The sequence below is a fragment of the Clarias gariepinus genome, chromosome 8 (assembly GCF_024256425.1).
Source record: "Clarias gariepinus isolate MV-2021 ecotype Netherlands chromosome 8, CGAR_prim_01v2, whole genome shotgun sequence".
In the NCBI taxonomy this organism is placed as follows: Eukaryota; Metazoa; Chordata; class Actinopteri; order Siluriformes; family Clariidae; genus Clarias; species Clarias gariepinus.
Genome location: NC_071107.1, coordinates 2,020,756 through 2,036,798, shown reverse-complemented (window position 1 = coordinate 2,036,798; position 16,043 = coordinate 2,020,756). Strand labels below are relative to the sequence as shown.

General features: G+C 37.7%; 1 protein-coding gene across 1 annotated transcript; it reads left to right on the top strand.

Annotated features, from left to right (window-relative positions):
- The first annotated feature begins 1,983 nt into the window (after positions 1-1,983).
- smarca5 (SWI/SNF related, matrix associated, actin dependent regulator of chromatin, subfamily a, member 5) lies at positions 1,984-15,286 on the top strand. The gene is made up of 24 exons (XM_053502883.1): positions 1,984-2,249; positions 5,006-5,116; positions 5,203-5,369; positions 5,480-5,580; positions 6,964-7,064; positions 7,166-7,345; positions 7,431-7,586; positions 7,705-7,836; positions 9,424-9,492; positions 9,618-9,727; positions 9,819-10,045; positions 10,500-10,621; positions 10,824-10,976; positions 11,138-11,270; positions 11,361-11,509; positions 11,620-11,739; positions 12,298-12,405; positions 12,509-12,622; positions 12,771-12,893; positions 13,276-13,408; positions 13,512-13,630; positions 14,235-14,447; positions 14,547-14,657; positions 14,804-15,286. The coding sequence occupies exons 1-24, from the start codon at positions 2,172-2,174 to the stop codon at positions 14,867-14,869; spliced, it is 3,096 nt and encodes a 1,031-aa protein (XP_053358858.1). The 5' UTR covers positions 1,984-2,171; the 3' UTR covers positions 14,870-15,286.
- The last annotated feature ends 757 nt before the right edge of the window (positions 15,287-16,043 follow it).

Sequence of the window (16,043 nt, the reverse complement as noted above, 5' to 3'; positions counted from 1 at the left end):
GCTAGTAAAGCAAATGTTTTTGCTCGTCCACTGAAGCCTATTATTACTTATTTTTATTATTTATTACTGTTCCTATTATTATTATTAATATTATTACTATTACTAGCATAAGTATGTGTCATTGATGGTTAAAGAGGTTGTAGAAATGGTTAAAATGTTAAAGCTAAAAATCATCTGAACAGCTTTAATGTGATCAGTGATATTATTATTTCAGGTTGAAGCCCATGTACCTGTCTGCCTATAACAAAGGTGTACTCCTTAATTTTTGAAAACTGTAATTTCACAAAATGTTTGTTGATGTGACAACATTATATGGAATTGCTTTTATCAATGGGATGAAAATAAATAAAAATTAAATAAATTAAAATTCACTTATACCACTTCAGCGCTGTTATTTCAGCCAAAGTAAAAATATAAACTAATCCCAGTAAAACTAGTAATTATATAATTATTAATGAATATATATTGGTGTATTGGTATATATTGATATATCATGTTTGCATTGAGAAAGTAGCTTATTAGTAGCTTAATTTAAAGTAGATTATTAAATTCACAACATAACTGTTCACAACATTGCTTTTACTCAACATTTTGATGGTGCAGGTTAAACTTTAGGCAGATATATAGGTACTGCAAAAGATTCAGTAAATTCTGTCCAGACAGTTTTGCGTGATGCTGTGACTTTAATGTATGAAACGTAAAGATATCATTGAAAGAGTGAGTTCTGACCAAAGACAAAACCTTTCTTTTGTTGATAGGGATACCTAAAAATAAGTTAAAACTTTTTAAATCCTGGAGGAAATTATTGACGTAAAGTAAATCAAATTTACTTTACATATTAAACATTAAGTTAATGAGTCTTGTTATACGTTATGCATGTTTAAGTACAATGCTTTAAATAATTAGCTCAATATTCTTTTTTTCCCAGAAAATTAAACAAAAAAACTAACAAAACATGAGAAATTTAATAAATTTAAGCAATTTCCCTCTGGGATTATTAAAGTTATTTCAATCTTGAATCTTGACTCTTGAAAAAAAAAATCTAAGTGTTTCACTGATTAAATCTGAATGTTGAGACAATAACAGAGAAAATTTGTGATTTTCTATTAGATTTAACAAGTCCAAAGGTTTTTGGATCTCACAGAGAGAAATGATTTAGAAAATGTTCATTTACAAATTTATAACTTGGCCATTAAAATATAAAACATGGTCAAATGTTTTTAAATGATGTGTTATTGCCGCCATGATTTGTTTCTGTAGTGGAAATGGATTATTATATCCTTTAACATGAAGCAATAACATGAAATTTTTTTTTTTCAAGTTGCCGCCAAAACACTTGTAACGCAACAATAACTTCAAGATTCTTTCTCGCGCAACAAATGCATTATGACGTCGCCTTATTACGTAATAATGATTACTCGGTTTGATAGTGACGCTCGCACGAGGAGGAAGAGTCAGTTCAATGAATCGGCTCCTTTAGGTGAACTTTGAGAGTCGACACTGATCACGATGGTTCAATTCATTAGAAATGAAATAAATTCCATTAACACTTGTTCTCTCAATCATTCACTCATCTTCTATACCGCTTTATATTGTGTTCATGGTCGCGGGACACCTGTTGTTGTTATTGTTTTTTTGTTGTTAATTTTTTATTATGAATATGAATAAATATTTAAACATGCAGGAGGTGGGAATCGAACCTTCGACCCTAAGGAGTCGCGAGGTCAATGTGTTAACTACTGCAACACTATGCTCCCTTTATTTATTTTATGTATTATCTTTTATTCATTTGTAGTTAAGTAATTACACAGTTTAAAGCGGGGATAAAGCAAAGAGTTGTTTTTGATTCAAACGTGTCGACTCTAAACTGATTCAAATGATTTGAATCTGAATCAGGACAGACATCTCGCGATATTTGCAATCCGGTCCTCTGGTTTTTGAATAGGAAGTCTCGCGATACTTTCTAACGGGCCGCACTTTTGCGGGAAACGAAGGCAACAAAAAAGCCGGTGGGAAGTGACTGCCGTCGCGCGCGTGGCTGTGTTGTATTATTGCTGTTATAATAATAAACTCTGGTTGAGTTTGAAGAAAAACCGATTCTTGGGAGATTATAAAATTTACTTAGATTTAATTAGATTTTATATACAAAGAAGAAAACGAAAGAGTGGATAATGTCTGAGGCGGAGGGAAGCGTGGAGAAACAGCGGGAGGACGAGGCTGAAGAAGTTGAGCAGCCCGGGACAGCCCAGGTGAGAGAACACAACACCGTCACGATTAAACTGGGCTTTTATTACACATTAATGTACACAGAGCCGAGAAATTAGTGTGTGTGATATTACTTGGAGATTCTGCCATTGTTGAATTGTGTGGTAACTTTTAGGCGAAATGAATCAGCTAGCGCGTTAGCATGTTAGCTCGGCGTAACGTTATTGTTCCTTAGCTTAGCTTAGCTGTGTGGTGAGTTAGCCAGTGACACACTGTTAAATAAGCAGTTATTAAATTTCGTATGAATTTTCTTTCGAATTGTTTCGTGTAACGTGTTTTATTTTTTCAAACGACGTTGACATTTTATATTTAACGATAAGTGTGTGTTGCTTAAATAAGATAAAAATCGAAACAGGAACTAAATAATACTACTTCCGGTGCGTAGTCATGGAAATTCTTACTTTTTTGTCTTGAGTTAGATATTGAATTATATATATGATATAATAAACATATTATTATTATTATTATTCCTCTTCATACCCTCGTGAAGTGCTTTTGTTATTAGCTGTGACGTCAGCGCTAATGCTAATAATGCTGTGTGTGTGTGTGTGTGTGTGTGTGAGTGGTGAAATTCAGATCATCGTGAAAAACAACACAAACAACCACTGACTGATGGGAAAGTTTAGTGTACAGTTTTTAATTAAAGTATAAGTATTTTTAAATTAATTAAAATAAAAAAATAAGTAACTAAATGTCACCTGTTCCTTATAACATTAGTTTTCTAACTTTAAAGCTCTGTGGCATTTAAACACTACAAACTAACTTTAAATACAAGAGTTTAACATGTAACTTGAAACAAATGAAATTAAGCAAAAAGCTACATTGTTACTGATCAGCGTGTATCTGTCATTCGCTGTATTTATTATTTCTAAAGAAACTTCAAACAAAAGAAAAATAATTCACTTCTACCACACGGAAGGGGAAATGTGTGCACGACTTGTTGGAATACAAAGAAACTTTGACGTTTTATCCCCTCAAACGCCTCCAAAGTCTCAAAAATCAACTTGACAGTGGGATTCTAATACACGCAGTTTTCTACTAATTAGCTCTTTTTAAGGCTGGTGTAAGCGTGTGTAGTGAGTGGGTTTGAGACAAATTCACTGAGAGTTTACTAATTAGCTCTTGTGGAGTTTTGAGACTGGTGTAAGCGTGTGTAGTAAGTGGGACAAATTCGCCAATAGTTTGGAGTAAAGGTAGATTGGAGGCTTTTGATGTATGCAATTTTTGGTAACGTTACACCATAAAGATGTGTTTCACTTGGAAGCATCATCTCTCATCACTGGACTGGTCATCAAACTAAAAACCAGCCAATTCTGGTCTCTGGCTGATCGACCGGTTAATTTCTGTTATAAATGTAAACAGTGATGCGTGATTCACCACACAAAATAATCATGATTCATAACTGAATAAATTTTTACCCCCATCTCTATTGTTTAGTGTATTAGTGTTGACATTTAATCATTGATACTTTGATGTAAATCTATTATAGTGTGAGATCAGTGTTGGTGTAAATGACGTGAATATCGTTTTTATCGTACCTTTCTACAAATATTCTTCTTGTACTATCTACCAAAACCCAGTACAGATACAGGACAAGAGCTGTAGGTAATGTTCATGTCAAACACTTGATCACTATGTTGAGTGGTTTCAGAGATGGTGTTTTTATGTTTATATGTGATGTACAGTACTTAGCAGGAATGTCTTCAAAAAAAGGTTTATCCATAAAATAAAAAGCAGTAATCAGTAATTAAAGAAAGTCAGTAATCGTTTTGGCAGGTCTTTGCTTCAAGCACAGTGTGTGCGTGCATTTTTATAAGGAAATGATGTGCTTAGTTTTACTAAACATCCTGCAGAATCTTTCAGACTTTGTCGTACCTGCCTCTTTTTTTATGCTGCAAAACCCAGAAGCTTCTTTTTCCTTTCTTTTTTTGTCTCAAAGTGCTCTTTTACTTAATATGCTGCATTCTAACCTGCAGAGATTGTGTAATGTACATCATTTAAAAAAAATGTTTTACTTAATAGTGATGTCATAAAAGCGTAGATGGATTGATAAAACTTTGTCATTGTATTGTACAGCAACGAAATGCGGTTTTACATCTCCCAGAAGTTTAGAGTTTAGCCGTGTGATTGTTGTGGAAAAGACCAAGAAAGTTTGTACTGAAACAAAAAAACAAACTACAGGTTTTAAGACTTTTGCACAGTTCTCTCTCTCTCTGTGTCTGTGTATGATTTCAAGAAAAATATGATTTCGTTTTATTCTTAAGCTAAGCAAATAATTTACTCGCAGCAGCTAATTCATTAATCACACTGGATGCTGTGCTGCCTGCCAATATTTGAATAATTTAGAGCACCATCTGTAGGATCAAATTGGAACTGCAGCATATTACCACCTCCAATGCAAGCATATGTAAATTAAACAATATATTTATAACAATTCTGGAGTCAGTGTGGACATGAATTACCACATCAACGGACTGAAATACATTCATTAACTGATTTATGTGGATATATCTGAAGTAAAAAAAAATCTCAATTCTACTTAAGGTTTTAGTAGCTTGAAAACGTATGTGTTAGATGCTTACAATCATTACCGCTCATTCTTAAGCTTTGTCAATTACACTTAATATTTTTATTGGCTCAGAGTTCTTGTATATGAGTATTTACTTGATTTATTTGTGTATATACTTTTTATATAATTATCTATCTATCTATCTCTAACCTGCTCATATTTGTGTTTAAGGATGGTGTTTCAAGTGCTGAAGAAGCAGCGCAGGACGGGGGCGAGGAGTCGTCCTCTCCTCAGGCCGAGAAGGCGAAGACGGAGCAGTCGGCGGGTTACGAGGAGAAAGTGGTAAGCGTTTGCTTTGGGGTCGTATCACGCATTAAAATAAAAGTTCCAGCTTTTTAACCCCTCTCTATCTTTTTTATTTATGTCAGAAAACAGACCGGACCAACAGATTCGAGTACCTGCTGAAGCAGACGGAGGTGTTCGCTCACTTCATTCAGCCGGCTGCCCAGAAGACTCCGACCTCGCCGCTGAAGATGAAGCCCGGCCGGCCTCGCATTAAAAAGGACGAGAAACAGAACCTGCTGTCCGCCGGGGAGTGAGTCCTTTTTTCTTTGCTTCCTCCTCAGATTTTTTCTTCTTCTTTAATGTCATTATGTAATGCTCGTCATGTCCTAAACACCGTCCTGACACTCTGATGTGTCACAGTAACCGTCACCGTCGTACCGAGCAGGAGGAGGACGAGGAGCTGCTGAGCGAGAGCAGTAAAGCCGCCAACGTGTGCACACGCTTTGACGAGTCTCCATCCTGTAAGTTCAAAACCATCAAACGCACTCCCATTACTCCGCACTCCCACGCCCACCAAGATCGCCATGGTAACATTTAGGTACGCTGATTAAATAGATGTAAATTTGCAGTAAAAACAATGAGCAAAAACAATGCATAACAATAACACCACATTATAATTGTCAAATGTTCACATGTTCAATCCACGTGTACGACCGCATTCTTAGTTCTGATTATTTAAAAGGTATTCATTTTCTCTCTTAAAAAATTCTATTCTATTTTAACATGAAATGTACTGTGTGTGGAGGCATGTTTGGGGGATTCTCCACAGAATACACACATTTTCTTCAAAAATGTAATTAAACATTTATGGAAGGCGTCTAGTCATTTATACACAATACAGTATCCAGAGAAAATTAACTACAGTGCTCATCTCGTAAAACCCGTCTGTCCATCAAACATATTTTATTGAACTGTAATTCTTTTACTCTTATGAGGAACTTGGTTTAAACAAGTAAATCCAAATTTAGTTTTAAGATTCTTGGAGAAAAAGTTAATCTTAAACATCTTATCTAGTTTTAATATCGAATAACAAAAACTGACTCACAACACGATATAGCGTTGAGATAAAAGGAGTCTTCTGTTGCAACACTTTACGATTATTATTTTAGTTTTTTAATAACTAGACGTGCCTGCGACTTTGCTCGTGTGGAATTTATTTGCACTCATGAGCATGTTTAAAAAAAATACATAAATAAAATAATACTAATAAAATTTGGAATGAACTAAAACATTTTGCTTGTTACCGTAAAGTTTGCAGAATGAAGGTGTAAGATCAAGTTTATTAAGTAGATTTCAATTTCACACTCATAAGCACGGGCTTAAAAATGTAAAATGACCTAATGCTTTTTTTTAAGGTCAATTAAAAAAATTATAATTATTTGTTTGATGATCTGAGAGCGTTTTCTAAATTTCAAATGATCATATCTTCTCTTCCCGTGGGCTGATAGCAATGAAACAAAGCCTATTTGTTACCTTAAGCTTGACCAAATACACCCTATTAAAATTAGTTTAGTAGTTTTTACGTGATGTGTGCACAGACAGACGAACATTACAATAAACTATTACTGTTCTATTACTCATCGTGCCCTGCACCCAAAAAAATATATTTTTCAATATTCAAATATCTTTAATGTACAGACATGCCCACTTTACAGTTTTATATGTATATTTTTTTTACCTCTTTAACAAAAAGGGGAAAGAAGAGGATGATGAGGAAATCACAGCTATAGCTTTGTAGTGCTTCTGCCTTGATGTAAATTTTTTCCCTGTAACAAACAGCATGCTGATGAGCACTTATTCCTAACTTGACGTGTTCTTGATCTTTAATGTTTTTCCCCACGCAGACGTGAAAACCGGGAAACTCCGAGATTATCAGGTCCGTGGACTGAACTGGCTGATTTCACTCTACGAGAACGGAATCAACGGCATCCTGGCTGACGAAATGGTACGACTGGAGGTTTTTCCTTCCTTTAAATGGAAAACAAAGGTAAATTGCATGAAAAGTAAAAAAAAATAAATGTCTCTCTTGTCTGTTGTTCTCCTCAGGGTCTTGGGAAGACTCTACAGACCATCTCTCTCCTGGGCTACATGAAACATTACAGGAACATCCCCGGCCCTCACATGGTCCTGGTTCCCAAGTCGACACTGTACAACTGGATGAATGAGTTTAAGCGCTGGGTGCCGTCGCTCCGAGCCGTCTGTCTGATAGGAGACAGGGACGAGAGGGTGAGGGATCGATCACGCGCCAAAAGTCTCCACTCTAGACAACACTGGTTGCATTATGTCTTTAATTTAATTTGTTGTCATGTAGACGGCTTTCATTCGTGACACGCTGCTGCCGGGAGAGTGGGACGTGTGCGTCACTTCTTACGAAATGCTCATCATCGAGAGAGCCGTCTTTAAGAAGTTTAACTGGAGATACCTGGTGATCGACGAGGCTCATCGTATCAAAAACGAAAAATCAAAGGTCTGCACTTTAATTATGGTCATTGAATACGTACAAAACTTTATGGTACATTTTTATTTTCTGTTAAATCATGCCAGTGTGTGAATGCACGTTTCGTATCCGTCTATCTATCTATCAGCTGTCGGAAATCGTGCGAGAGTTCAAGACCACCAACCGGTTGCTGCTCACCGGGACCCCTCTTCAGAACAACCTGCACGAGCTGTGGGCTCTGCTTAACTTCCTCCTACCCGACGTCTTCAACTCCTCCGAGGTAGACACCTCACCGACCGCTCGTCCGCATGTGGAGCTTTTTTCCAAAACACTTTAGATACCCATTACCTCCATGGTCTTTCCTGATGTTTACTAAAGGGGTTTATCCAAAATACACAATAGTCTCCTTTAAACAGTTAGTGGTTTTAAACATTTAGTTGGTTTTAGCTGATTCTTTGTTCCAGCCCTTGTTCTAGTTCTGGTTGCTGGTGCTTTGGTTGTCTGAAAACAAAGAACTGGTTCAAAATTAAGTAACTAACTCCAGAACCGTTGTGGTGAAAAAATATCAATAATTTAACATTTGCTGTATCAAAAACTCAACAACCAAAGTTTCTGGGTTACTGATCAGAAGGTTGGGGGGTTGAAGCACCTTCAAGCTAGCCACTGTTAAAAATTTTTTTTAATGGTATTTAACCCAGGCCAAAACAAAACATAAAAAAAGCAAAAATTATCTTTTTTTGTTTTTCTACACACACACACACTGGACATCTAATAAGTGAATTTTACATAACGTTAACATTTAAAAATGCTGACTACTGGAGGCTCCTTTCATAAGCGTTGCTTCTCTAAGAAAACCCCAAAGTATTAATGTAGTTAAGTTTAGGGCTGTAGCTATCAAATATGTTAAATGCATACAGCATTTTATCAAAAATTAACATTGTCATTATTTACAATACAAGGAATAGCTTAAAGTTGACCGAGATGAATGAAGTGCATTACAGTGCCATACATTCTTATTTTAAAACCTTTCCTCAAATGCAAAAGAAAAAAAAAAAAAGGTATTTCGAATGATTTTAAGTATCAGAAAAACTAAGGCACATTAAAATAAATAATTATAAAAGACACCAAGTTGTGCAATTTAACTTTCAGAACTAAAAGTTTCTAAATCTACAGCTCAGGCAAAACATAAGCCTTTACTGACAATTTCTGTCGTTTTCTCTTGTTGGCTCGCTGATATTTTTATCGCTCCTTTTCATTTTGCAGCTCACAACAGAACGCTCCCTCAAATCAATACACAGCTAACTGCGTCTTCTTCCGCTTTGTGGGTAACGTAAGCGCTGCTTCTTCGTCTGTGTTTACTGGCGGCTTGCCTCCAGAAGCACGCTGTGTCACGCCAAACAAATAATTGCGCAAAAACATAATGCAATCTTTTAAAATTCATCAAAAGACACTTCAAGGCAGAAGATTTTGCTTCGATCCTCTTGTAATTGAATTACTCGAGTTACTTGAGGAATCGTTTCAGCCCTAGTTAATGTAATAAAGTAAAACTAGTTCAATTCAATTTTCCTCATCATTTCATTTACATCATCACAAAGCAGCTTTACACAATCAAAAGAATTAAGTTTGTATGAAATGTGAATGTGTATGAATCAAAATTATATGTTTGTCCCTGACGACAGCGACAGTGGCAAGGAAAAACTCCCTGAGATGATAATAGGAAGAAACCTTGAGAGGAACCAGAATCAACTAGTTGAGGAAACATAGACACATCTGCAGTTTTATTGTTTTTGGCAAGTTTAGTTTTGTTTAAGGCAGAGTGAATTTTGTATTGAGATTTAAGTTTTCGCTTCCTCTTTACTTCCTGTAGGACTTTGATTCCTGGTTTGACACTAATAACTGTCTTGGAGACCAGAAACTGGTTGAGCGTTTACACACTGTGAGTATTTCTTTGCTTCCTCTCAGGATATGAGGACTGAGCATGCACAGCAGTTTTTGTTTATTTATTTATTTTTAGCAGAATCTACCCTAAACCCCAACGTTTAACTTATGTTTATCGCGCAGGTATTGCGTCCTTTTCTGCTGAGACGTATCAAAGCAGACGTGGAGAAATCTTTGCTTCCTAAAAAAGAAATCAAGATGTACATCGGGCTGAGCAAGATGCAGAGAGAATGGTACGGAAACATTTGTATTAGCAATTAGTATTGTACAAGTGTATAAGCCAGAATCACTCACTTACGGGGGACACGCGATGTTTCCTGACAGGTACACCAAAATCCTGATGAAGGACATCGATATCCTGAACTCGGCAGGGAAGATGGACAAGATGCGTCTGCTGAACGTGCTGATGCAGCTCAGGAAGTGCTGTAACCACCCGTACCTGTTCGACGGCGCAGAGCCCGGCCCACCTTACACCACCGATCTTCATCTCGCCACCAACAGCGGCAAGATGGCCGTCCTCGACAAACTGCTGCCCAAGCTGAAGGAACAAGGTGAGCTGGTGTAGATGTCGTGAAAGCCGTGTCTTCCACGTACTCTGGGTATTTATGGCAAATTGGCTCTTGAGTGACACATATAGCCACGCCCACTTAAAGGGGAAAAGTGCTGTATTCGTCTGACTGCTGTGAGGTAATCTGGCACAAAACTGCTCATAACGTCACTTTTACTCAACATGTTTATGTAATTTACGAATAAACAAATGTTAAAATATTTTTTTAACAATAAAAACAGAAGGACTTGCAAAGTTTCATAAAATTCTGTTGAGCCAGATTTAATACATTTATTTATTTTTTGAGAGAGAGTTCTGTCTCGGTCTGACCGATGTACAGACAAAACCTTTATTTTTATATAGATTTTCTTGTTTTTTTCTTTTTTCTTTAATTTATTTTTTTTTTTATCTTAAGCCATTTGCCCTAAAATAAAATAAATCTCTCTCATGGATTCAAGGTTCTCGTGTGCTGATCTTCAGCCAGATGACCAGGATGCTGGACATCCTGGAGGACTACTGTATGTGGCGTAATTACGGTTACTGCCGCCTGGATGGACAGACACCTCACGAGGAGAGACAGGTACGTCCAATGTTAAGGGAAACTTTTAGAAGAATTATTAACCAAAAGGAAATGTTTTTTTTTTTTTTCTTTTGCAGTAGTCTTTAACACCTGGCTGCTTAAATATTTTAAGGCTTTCAGAAATATGATTACTGAGTTAAAGATGCAGTGCTAACTTTCTAATTAATGCTTTTGTGTCTTGTTTCCCCCTTAATCTCCCCAGATCTCCATCAACGCCTTTAACGAGCCCAACAGCAGCAAGTTTCTCTTTATGCTGAGCACCAGAGCCGGTGGGCTGGGGATTAACCTGGCTACAGCCGACGTGGTCATTATTTACGACTCTGACTGGAACCCTCAAGTGGACCTGCAGGCCATGGTTTGTGTATCATTAATCATGTTTCCGTACCATCTTTAAGGTTAAAGTGTTTTTTAAGAAGGTGTAACTTTAAAAAAAAAAAAAAAAAAAAAGTTCAAAATAGTGTAATGAACAGACTCATTGTGGAAGGCTTTGAACTTTTTTTTGTTGTCATCATACAGGACCGCGCTCACCGAATCGGTCAGAAGAAGCAAGTCCGCGTGTTCCGTTTCATCACAGAGAACACGGTCGAGGAGAGGATCGTGGAACGTGCCGAAATGAAACTGCGTCTCGACTCCATAGTCATCCAACAAGGTTAAGGATCTCACGAGACAAGCCGGACTTTTAGGTTAAAAAAAATGAGGGCCTTTTTTTAACTCTCATCTCCCGTTCTCCGACTTGCAGGTAGACTGGTCGATCCCAACATGAACAAGCTGGGCAAAGACGAGATGTTGTCCATCATTCGGCACGGTGCCACTCACGTCTTCGCCTCCAAGGAAAGCGAAATCACAGACGAAGACATCGACGCCATCCTGGAGAGAGGCGAAAAGAAGGTACAGAACACGCAAACACAAAACGGAAAACGTTGCACTTAATGTTTAGGTCGTGTTACAAAACCAAAAGTGATATGGAATTAAAATTCTGTTTTAATCGTTTATTTAAGACCATGGAGATGAAGGAGAAGATGTCTACACTGGGTGAAAGCTCTCTAAGGAATTTTACGATGGACACAGAAAACAGCGTGTACAACTTCGAAGGTGAAGATTATCGAGAGAAGAAAAAGGTAACAGTAAAGTGAATTTGGAAATGGGGTGCTATTACGTTTTTTAAGTACTTACTTTTTTCTTACTTAATATTGAGACCAACTTTGACGGATTCTAGCGCAGAGCAAGAGGCGCAAGAGATGCCTGAATTTGCCCCATTTGACATATAATGGTGAAGGTTCTCCCCACTGAAACAGGAAGTGCTCATAGTTACATTCTCTGCTATGAGAGCTTCCATAGAAACTTTGAAACTGAACCTAACTGTGGATCCCATTGTCATAGAGACATAGGGGCGGGCTCATTTTACTCAGGCAACCAATCAGTCTCTCAGGATCATTGTGAAGCGGCGAAGCCACCCCCTAGCAACCACTTTAGAGCACCTTAGCAACTGATCCCGTAGACTGTCCTTATAAAAGGCCACAGCAAGCAGCACCCACATTTTTTTCAGATGTACCTGTCTTATTATTATTATTATTTTTAATAATGTTTGCGTTTACAGTCCTCATAAACATTTTACACATACAATGTGAATATTTTAAATAAATAAGATGTGTAACGTTTTGTATCGTGCTTCTCAGGTCATCAACAACTGGATCGAACCGCCGAAAAGAGAGCGTAAAGCAAACTACGCTGTCGACGCCTATTTCAGAGAAGCTCTGCGTGTTAGTGAGCCCAAAGCACCAAAGGTACTCTGTTCCAGCTTTGATTGATTTAACCACAAAAAACCCAAACAGGAAGTTATAGGTCTCAGTGTTGCATTAAATCACATTTCTTTACATTCTTCTTCAGGCTCCTAGACCTCCCAAACAGCCCAACGTTCAAGACTTCCAGTTCTTTCCACCTCGGCTTTTTGAGCTGCTTGAGAAGGAGATCTTGTACTACAGGAAAACTATAGGCTACAAGGTGTGTGTGTTTCTCTTTTCTCTTTCTCACCCGTCTAATCACTTGTATCGTTGCAGTTCGCAAATCATTGTATAGTAAAGTTTAAAACATGCAGGCGTTTTTAGACAGCCGGTGTTTATTTATTTATTTATTTTTTTTTAAACTCCAGGTGCCAAGAAATCCTGACCTGCCCAATGCTGCTCAAATGCAGAGGGAGGAGCAGGCTAAGATTGATGAAGCAGAACCTCTTAATGAAGAAGAGCTGGAGGAGAAGGAGAACCTCCTGTCACAGGTAACCTCCTGCAAGCTGCTTGGTGATATCAGATGTGGTTAATGCAGTTTTGAAGCACAATTGTTTTAGTAAAGACGATAAATAAGTAAATGAGTTTCATGGGGGGGGGGGCATTTTCAGTAACGGATAACCGTAGTTATTTGTGAAGATTTAGTCAAGTATGCTTTAGATGTATATTTGTGTCAAAGGCGTATAAGACTCACTTTGTCGAACTTAAGAATAAATCCAACTTAAGACCACACTCCCGGAACGGAACTCGTTCATAAGTAGAGGATTACCTGTATATAAAAGACTTTTTTTTTTCTTCTTCTTCTTGAACCTTTGATTGTTTTTCCTTTATAAACCCATGTTGTTATTATTGTTATTCGTCCTCTTTGAATAGGGCTTCACTATTTGGAACAAGCGAGATTTCAACCAGTTCATTAAGGCTAATGAGAAATGGGGACGAGACGATATCGAGAACATCGCTCGTGAAGTGGAAGGCAAAACACCCGAAGAAGTCATGGAGTATTCCGGTAGAGTGACTCTTGACTTCCACACATTCAAACGGATACCTGTTATGTGCATCAGTGCTTTGTTTGTGTGATTTAATCAAAATGTGTGTGTGTGTTTGTGTAGCTGTGTTTTGGGAGCGCTGCAATGAGCTGCAGGATATCGAGAAGATTATGGCACAGATCGAGAGAGGTGAAGCCAGGATTCAGAGGAGGATCAGCATCAAGAAAGCGCTAGACTCAAAAGTATGCGACTGCGCTTACAAACATTCTTGTTAATAAATTAGTTTTGCTTTCTACACTAAAATAATTGCCAATGTGGAAATTGATTGATCAACACAAAAAACATTTACAGTATAATCCTACAGAGCGTCTGAAAAGTCTGGACCTTGTGGAAATATGTAGGATGTAGAGCAAAACTACAAAAAAAATAATTCTGTATAGTTTTGGAATTATGAGAAACTTTATGATCACCATTAACCTAGAACTGAGACTAAACTCGTGCACACTTTTTAACTGTCTGAAAAGCATTACTCACTTACATTTAGGATGGCAGTCGGCAACCTTAAACACTCAAAGAGCCATTTGGACCCGTTTTCCCCAGAAAAGAAAAAAAAAAAAACACAGGGTGCCTGCCACAAAACCTTTTTGACATTGAAAATAAAAATAACACTGCATATATCATTATTTTTACATTTATGCCATTTATAAAAAAAAAAATAATGTTAATAATAAATAAAAAAATGTTTTGCATTTATGAAATCAATGCACCATATCAGACTTTTAAAGTTCTATTCAGTAAGAAGTCAGCTTGTGTGTTTTATTTAAAAAAAATTTTCTCCCGGGTCAGATCGGCCGTTACAAGGCACCGTTCCACCAGCTGAGGATTTCTTACGGGACCAACAAAGGGAAGAACTACACCGAGGAGGAGGACCGATTCCTCATCTGCATGCTTCACAAGCTGGGCTTCGACAAGGAAAGCGTCTACGACGAGCTCCGCCAGTGCATTCGCAACTCGCCCCAGTTCCGCTTCGACTGGTTCCTGAAGTCTCGCACAGCCATGGTGAGTGACACACCGGCACCGCCGCAGTCAGCTAAAAGTTATCACATCCAATAAACATGTAGCGGTGTATAAAACTGAGCCGTTGGTGTGTGTTTCCAGGAGTTACAGAGGAGATGTAATACACTGATCACTCTAATCGAGCGCGAGAACATGGAACTGGAAGAGCGGGAGAAGGCGGAGAAGAAGAAACGCGGACCTCGCACATCTTCGGTGAGTCTCTCTTTTTTGTTTTAATGCGCTCTCAGCAGCTTGAACTTGAGCTGAGTGTTTCAGTTCAGACTGTAGTATACTCATTGGAGGGTAGATATCTTATCTAGGACACTAAAACTCTCCCAACGTCTGTGTCCGTGTTTCAGGCACAGAAGCGTAAGCAGGATGGGACCCCAGACGGCCGCGGTCGCAAGAAGAAGCTGAAGTTGTAAATCGCACTCGAGCCCCACACTGACGGATGACGCGCTTTAGTAGAGCATTTGTGTTACGGGTCCCACTTATGTACTGTATCATCTTGCCTCACAGTAGCTCGTCCTTTTTAAAAAGGCATAGTATTGTAAAATAGATCAATCTTTTAGGTAAGTAATAAATTGCGACTGTGCTGTTTTGTTTGGTTTCTTTTTTTTTTAATTCCTTTTTGTATCTGTAATTTGTGAACTATTGAAATAAATGTATTTATGCCTGTTGGTTACACGCTACATTCCACTTGCTTATCAGAAGAAATAGTTTTTCTTTTCCTTTCTATTTTCAAAGAGTCATCAGTATTGTACACTCGCATACCTACTACTCTGGATCCTTTGGAACAAGTCTGTACAAGTCTGTCTAATAAATTCCTTTTGTTTTGTAAATCTGCTGATTTCCTTTTCATTTTTAAGCTACATTGTATTGCCAAAAGTATTAGCTCGCCTGCATTCACATGCATATGAACTTGAGTAACATCCAATTCTTAATCCATAGGGTTTATTATGATGTTGGCCATTTGTCGTTATAACGGCTTTCCACAAGGTTTAGGAGTGTGTTTATGGGAATTTTTGACCATTCTTCTAGAAATGCATTTGTGATGTCAGACACTGATGTTGGGCGGGAAGGCCTGGCTTGCAGTCTTCGCTCTAATTCATCCCAAAGGTGTTCTATTGGGTTTGACATCCAAGAATTAGACGTTACTCAAGTTCATATGCATGTAAAGGCAGGCGAGTGAATAATTTTGGCGGAACGGTGGATTTCTAGTGGTGGATTTCACATTGTAACTGAAGTGTTTTATACTTCATATAATTTCCTGAGCATGGCAGTGTACTGGAAAGTGTTTGAAGCCTCACAGTGCTAGGGTTTGTGGTTCAATGCTAAGCTCAGGTTACTGTCTGTGTGGAGTGTTAAATGTTCAGTTAATTAAGATGATTCCTAAATTATTAATATAGGGTCAAGCTGGCCATTGTGATATCTAGAACTTGACCACCACATGCTGATATTAAAATCCTCAAAACCACATTGGTGCTCTACTATCTATATACTGTAACAAACAAAAGTTTGGATTGTCACGTGCAATTATGTAGGTAATGAAGGAACAGCAACAGCCAGTTGATTGATGCAGTATTGACCAGTGCATTT